This window comes from Nicotiana attenuata, chromosome 7, assembly GCF_001879085.1.
Source record: "Nicotiana attenuata strain UT chromosome 7, NIATTr2, whole genome shotgun sequence".
Lineage (NCBI taxonomy): Eukaryota > Viridiplantae > Streptophyta > Magnoliopsida > Solanales > Solanaceae > Nicotiana > Nicotiana attenuata.
The window spans coordinates 47,994,051-48,001,463 of NC_031995.1; the positions used below are offsets into that span (position 1 = coordinate 47,994,051).

The 7,413-nt window shown below is 38.0% G+C and overlaps 1 protein-coding gene across 1 annotated transcript; it reads left to right on the forward strand.

The window, feature by feature from the left end:
• Positions 1 to 6,788, forward strand: LOC109229053 (26S proteasome non-ATPase regulatory subunit 8 homolog A-like). The gene is made up of 6 exons (XM_019394359.1): positions 1 to 190; positions 368 to 446; positions 1,119 to 1,221; positions 1,599 to 1,862; positions 2,205 to 2,316; positions 6,373 to 6,788. The coding sequence occupies exons 1-6, from the start codon at positions 86 to 88 to the stop codon at positions 6,511 to 6,513; spliced, it is 804 nt and encodes a 267-aa protein (XP_019249904.1). The 5' UTR covers positions 1 to 85; the 3' UTR covers positions 6,514 to 6,788.

Consider the following 7,413-nt stretch of genomic DNA (forward strand, 5'->3'; position numbering starts at 1 on the left):
CCAATTAATCCCAAATATTCTGATTTTCCTGTTGATTTTGTTCGTGAACGCCGAAGGAAAGCAAAGCCTTTGGAAGAACCTAGACATGGATCCGAAGCTTACAGAGATTTCACAGCTGTTCGAACGATTCAAAGCTGCAATTGTACGGAATGAATTCGAAACTTGCACTACTTTTCTCTCCCAACTGAAGGTAATCGCTTCAAATCCACTACCTAAACTCAAAGCTCATCGATACTTGCATTTGTGCGGAATTGTTTCTCCTTTTTCTCTTTGCTAGATATTAGCAGTAATTCTTCCGATTGGTTGAAATTAGTGTTAATTATTATCTTTATTCTTAACATCGAGTTATCTTCTTTTGATATTGCAGGTTCTATTGACCGAATATAAGAGCCTGCCTCCCCTATTTCAGGACACACCTAATGCTATCCAAGAGTTGACGATTGCAAGTAATATGCTCCACTCTTTTTTATCTGATTTTATTTTACTTCTTTGCTTAATTGCTTTATGACTGACTATTGAAACATTGATAGGAAGTACATAAAGTAATGTGAAAGTTTGTAAGATGGAACTGTGAAACAAATAATTAAAGATGAATACAGATGCTTACACATTTTCATGTGCGAGACGAGAGAAACAGAAAATCAGTAACTGTGATGAAGACAAGACCTAGATTATATGAGGCCCTTTATCACGAAGATTTAGTACCATTTTTCCTATCTGGTGGGTGTGGTTAGTGAGAAAATAATTGGACATCGTTGTTTGGTGGAACTCTAAAAAGATGAGAAGTTGCTTGCTTGTGCTTTTAGTTTTGCAGTAGTTTCTAGAGTAGATCTCTATGTTTCTCTTAGTTACTGGCATAGTCGATCGGAGAATTACCAGCATCCTTGTTAATTTGGAATACTTCATTGTTATAGAACACATTGCAGATAGCTTCACAAAGCTAGCAAGGATTCCCTATGCTTTCAGTTTGTTATACTCAATCTGTTGGAATTCTTGTTGGCTTCCAAATAATATACTGATAGATCTTTAGCTGTATATATTTGAAAATTGGTATTAGTAAATGTTTTTCCTGTTGTCGCTCATAATGAATTAATCATCAATTCCATAACAATTTACAGGAGATATATACGAGCATGCAGTTGTTCTAGCTGTAAAGATGGAAGACCAGGATGCATTTGAGAGGGACTTTTTCCAGCTGAAACCTTATTACACGGATGCTCGGTAATTAGTTGGTCACTCTTTAATTCTGTCTGTCATTCATTCTTGTGCATATTAAAGAAAAAGGGGAAAAAAATCTGATGTTCACACGTCAAATACCCATGTCAATTGAGGTTGCAGAATAAGCTTTCCGCATCAAAGCTAAATTGCAACTGGATTGGTACCTTACAGTGCTTCTCTTCAAGCTTCAAGGCCCTGTTTCCAACTAATTGAGGCTTAAAGGTTTAGAATAGGGCATGTTAAGTATTATTGTAGTTATTATTCTCACATGCTTTGTTTTTATCATAGTAAGAACGGCGTGTTGAGTCTGCTTGGTTGCTGCAATGTACTTGAATTTAACCATTGTGCTTGTGCTTCTCTTTTTTGTTGTGATGGAACAGTGGCCGTCTTCCACCTTCTGCACAAGAATATCCAATCTTAGGTCTCAATCTTTTGAGACTCCTTGTACAGAATAGGATTGCTGAATTCCACACCGAACTAGAGTTGCTTTCTCCTAGTGCTTTGGACAACCCTTGTATACAGCATGCTGTGGAATTGGAGCAATCCTTCATGGAAGGGGCTTACCACCGTGTGTTGAGTGCGAGGCAATCCGTGCCTGATGCAACCTACGTTTATTTCATGGACCTGTTAGCAAAGACTGTAAGGTATGTTCTATTGGTTTTAGCAAAATAACGGATATCACCAACAGTATCTATAGCTATCGGCAGAACACCAGGGAGATGATATTGGATGCTACTTTTGCTTACTCTTTTGGCGTCTTTGAAGAACGGCTTTATAAGAACTTTCAGACAACCTATTATAACGTAACCTGAATTGTTTTTGGGAACTGTCTTGCTAAGCACACTATTAGCCTGACAATTACAACTTTGTCAATAAAACTCGGTTCCACTGCTGATTGCCAATCCCTCATATTGTATACAATTATAATTCCATGTGTCAATTTCAGATTTAGATTTAAATGGTGTAAATCATCTTGTCACTGCTAGGGATGAGATAGCTGGATGCAGTGAGAAGGCTTATGACTGTCTTTCTATTAGTGATGCTCGACAAATGTTGCTGTTCTCCTCAGACCAAGAACTACTTGAATATGTTAGGGAGGTAAATCTACCCCTTTTCCTTTTTCTGTTCTGAGATAAGTTCTATTGTACAAATACGCAAGTAGTTTAAAAGGCAAATAGTGCTATATAACAATATTTCTGCAATTGACATCCAATCTTCTGTGGAAGTCAGAAAGCTCTGAGTTCAAAGCAAAAAACAAAAAAGGACAAGAAGGAGAAAAGTTGGAAAGTTTTTAGTGCTCCAGAAGTACACAAGCATCATGATGTTTTCAATTTGGGATGTAGAATACCGTATTCCTTCAAATTTTCATCTGTTTTTTTCTCCATATTCTCCACGTCACTGCATTCAGGATCATTTACCATCTCCACGTCACTGCATTCAGGATGATTTACCATGCCTTGTCTCTCTTATTACTTCGCTTTCCTTTCCAGTTCCATAAAAGGTTCTTCACATTGCCTGATGAACCAAGTGGTTCTTCTAAGGTTAACCTTCACGCTCCAAAGTCTTAAATCGATTCTATAATGCCAACAAGTGTTCTTATCCATCTGTTTGGAGAGCAAACACCGGCTAGTGTGTTAAATCTTCTTTTCCCAAGTTTCTTCTGTTAAAATAGCTTCCTGTGCTGCTGTCTAGAGAAATATAAAACGATTCACTTTCCTAGGTGCCTAAGCTATCTAAGGAGCCATAGAGTGTCAAACTTTCCCCTAAGCAGAAAATTATAGAAGACCTAACAGAGAATTACCCCTCTTCTATGCATTTAACTCTACCAGTCAGATCCTTCTACCATAATCTCCTCACTATAAAGTAGGAGTATAGTCCTTATCAATCTCGATTCCTTTCAATATGAACAGCAGTTCAACGGATTTTAATGACTAGTATAAACAATAAAGTATGGGACAGAGAAATATATTGGTATTGTATTGACCTTAGCCCAAACCTACTTAAACAACCTAAAGGCTTGGCCATGTCTGAAAGCAGACCTTGTAGAAAAGCGGATAGGAATGGTAGCCTATATATTCAAGCAACCAGCTTGTTGAAAACTACCCAATCTGGGAAGTGACATCCATTGATGAATGGTTATACAATGGTGGTCAGGATGAACTAATTGTTATAAACTTCCTCCTGAAAGTCGTCCGCTTCAGTCTTCAAGTTTTGAATAAACTGAATATCCAAAACAACAATTTTCTGCCTCTCCCGAGCACTTCGGCAAGCTTTTTCTTTCCATCTATTAATCAATCAATCAAGTGAACCTCAACCCCAAATCTGTTGAGATCTGCTGTTTATGAAACCCATTTTTCTTAAATATTTCTCGTGTTAAACAAGCGTCTTGAAGTTTGATCCATCCAGATATGCTATTTCAGGGGGATTCTGGTTTCACGTTGTAACTGCCACGCCATTGGATGCTACTGTCTACAAAGCTGGATGGTACATTATAAGCTGCTTTCACACACAATACTCCTCTACTATCAAATTTTCTCTACGTTCAAGTTTTCATCTGAGTCTCTTTCTCTCTCTCTCTCTCTGAATTAAGATATCAGAGAATCATCCATTTCTGCTAGCAATTCCTTCCTTCCAACCTGTTAATTTTCGAACTCCCAGTACTGGCATTTCTTCTAAATTGGATTTTCCATAAGCTATTGCTTCTATTTTGAGCAATAATAGATTCTGAGAAGCAATCCACTTTTAGTAGTGTGTATGTCCAAGTATTTCAAACAGAATCTTATTCTTTTCCAACTCCTACTTTTTAACATATATTAATTGCGGAATTGATCTCATAAACTCCTTAGATATTTCCTAGGGATGGACCTAGGATTTGAAGGTAGCGGGGTACCGATGCCTTTAATATAGGCTTGTCAATTACTGGCTAAAAAGTTCTTCTGAGAACATAAGAGCAAAGTTTACAATTCAAAATTATCGAATATCATTAATTTAATACTAACACATATAAGGTTAATATAAAACGTAAATAAAAGGGAAGGCGCTTATACCTTAGTAGTGAGTGGCGCTTCGAGCCTCGATATTCCTCAAATGTTTGAAGGGCCTTGATGAGGGCTCTTTACGATCAATAATGAGTAATAAATGAAGAACAATAATGAAACACATAATATAAGCAATAAATGCAAAGTGATAAGATCAAAGGAGAATATGTTTAACTTAGAGAAATGTTGTGTGTTATATATCCCTTTACAAAATGGTAAGGATCCCCTTTATATAGGAGGGGGAATCCNCTAAGCACTTAACTATTCTAATCCTTCGAATACATACCCCCACAACCCCCCCCCCCCCCCCCCCCAAAAAAAAAATAAAAAATAATAATTAGCTAACACGCTGGTGTTGGGTCTCGAACTCTTGGCAAGGGGCACATGAGCAGACTAACCAACCGATGCCCCCATTTGACTTTTGATCTTAAGGGTTCCAAGTAAAATATATGAATGTTTTTTAACATATATACACATATACATCCATAAGTTTTGCCGAGGTTAACGAGGTCTGATGACTCCTCTACTCCAAGCATAGGTCCGCCTCTAGGTCACAACCATGAGGGTAGATATCTGCATTGTGCACCAGTAGCCCTTCGATCGTCGTATTAGTAACTATTTTCAAAAACCATTTAAATATGTTTAGAATATGGACCTAGGGTGTAACTCAACCTCTGAGTTAGCTCATGTGGTATGGATTTGCCCAAGATCATATAGGAAGACAAACAACTCATTCCTTCAACCAACATGGATCATTCTAAAACCTCTTTGCATGTCCAGGCAGGACATCTATAGCATGGACAATAAGACATGGTTGTCCAATCTTGCGTGAACCAAGAATAGGGGTATGGGTTTGGCTATGCTACCATGTTAAGAAAATGAACTTTGGGAATGACTCAACCTCAAAAGCTAAGTGATGAGGTGAAAACAAAAGTCAATTTCCTCAATCAATGTCGAACATTCTAACAAGATAGAAGGCTTTTTTGTTAGGTAGTCTCAAGTTCCAAACACCTTCCTTTCCACGGTGAAACGTCCCTCCTTTGGCTGGATTGTGTTCCACTTTATCCATTGGAATTTTCTTCTAATTCCCTGCAATTTTTCCCACTTTGATGTCAGCGGGAACATGGCATAATATAAGGCGAAAGGCTATCTGATAAACTGTTAATTAGGGTAAAGCAACCTTTTCCGAGTTGTATCAAATTTATCAACCACCCTTTGCCATAGATTTGTTGTTTTTGGTATTCTTCACCAAATTAGAGCCCTATATATGATGACGTAATAGTAAAAAAAATCTGAAACCTCGTTCCTTATACCTCTTCTCGCCACCATATCTCTGAGAAACTCACTCTCGGGCCACACCCGCACCCAGACAGCACTCCCATTTGCTAAATAACCCGCAAGAGTCCTCCATACCAGCTTTCCAGGCCATCCTTCTCTTATTATATTATTACTCTTTTCCAGGACCACCCCTCAATCACAAATCTCCGTAACCCAGCCTAGGTAAATGCCCCTGTGTTTCTTGTTTTTTTCTCTTCCCTTCTCCCAACTATAAATAGGAAACTCTCATATTTCACTGAACTAGATAGAACTTTTTTCTCAACTTTCCTAGCCTCTCACATAGAACACCTTTATTGCATCTCTGTTCTGTGAGCAAGATATGTTGGTAGAGGCTCCAAGGACAAAGTAGGTACAAAGTAGATGGGCCCTCTAGATAGGTTCTGACTTACCTAACTTAGTACTACTGCATTCTGCTAGGATCTTTTAGTATGAATATTCCTCATATTCCTAGTATTCTTGCTTAGCATCAGAGTTATATGATGGTAAAATCAGAAAATAGCAACTGCACGAGCCTGATACTTGTTTAAAGGGCTGCTGGTTCAAACCAGTAGTAAAACCCCACCCGTGGCTTATACATCATTGCCTTAAACCCTTGTACCCCATAGAACCCTGCTCTCTCGGTCTCCGGGATACTGGATGTTTACCTGCCGGTTTTGTCGATGGCCTTTGACTCTTGTGTTTGTCTGAATCCTTCCCTATACTGTCGCCATTCTTCTCTGCACAAAGAGCGATCAATTACAAGCAACTGCTATTACTTCTAATTTAATGTGTTCTGCAGGAACATCCAGAGTGGGAGATCAAAAAGGGTTATGTGATTTTCCAGAAAGTAAAAGATTCCGTGCCGTGCAAGGAGATACCATCCCTGCAGCTTATCACTCAAACACTCAGCTATGCAAGGGAGCTGGAGCGAATTGTCTGAGAAGACACGCCACCCTGCTCTTTTTGGGATTTCAGTCTCATATGTTCTCGTCATTGGACTGTACTGTGAAGATATTTCCGTTGCCTTCATCATAAACAAGTTATGATGATACTGTTAGAGAACAGTTTTTGTATCTTAAATCTTAACGAGGATCAATATCTTCCTTTTCTCCCATTTAGGTGTCTTAAAATTTCCATCTGATGTATTTTGTTCTGTCGCTTGCTCACATCCACACAATTAGGGAATAGACAAGTGATTTTATTTTGTCCCTCACACAACTGACATTAGTAGTGTGTTCTTTTTAGGAATTTTTACATTCCTATGCCACATAGGAAGCCTTATTACCCTCAATGTTTAAGGTTTGACTTAATTACACTTAGTATATCAAATTACCAATTCTATACCATAGTGTATTTTAAGGGTATAATTAATGGAGTGTATATCCCTCCTTAATTCAAGGTACCGTATCTCCCTAAGATCATACCCGTGGCTAGCCAACTGATAGCTCCTCTACTTCGATTAATGGTAACCTGGAGCTATTTATCAGAAAGATTTTGTGATGAGATCACGTGATGGTGTTAGGATTTGGTGTTTTTAGGTGAGCAACTCTAGTGTTCAGTTCTTTGCTTTTGAGAGGGACTCAGAAGCTCATGCAACTTGTACGTTCTTATAAAATGGATATTTCTATAACGGTACTATCAACTTGTACAATGAAGGATAATAATATTACGAAGTACCATTTACCAATTCTCGACGTAATAATTAAGAAAAAAAAAAGAAAGTGATTTTCGACTTATTAATTGAATTCTCTCAACGAAACTAAATTTCAAATGATAAAAATAGTGAATTAGTTTCATTTCCAACAGGACACGTGCATAAACGACATATGCCATCAATTTC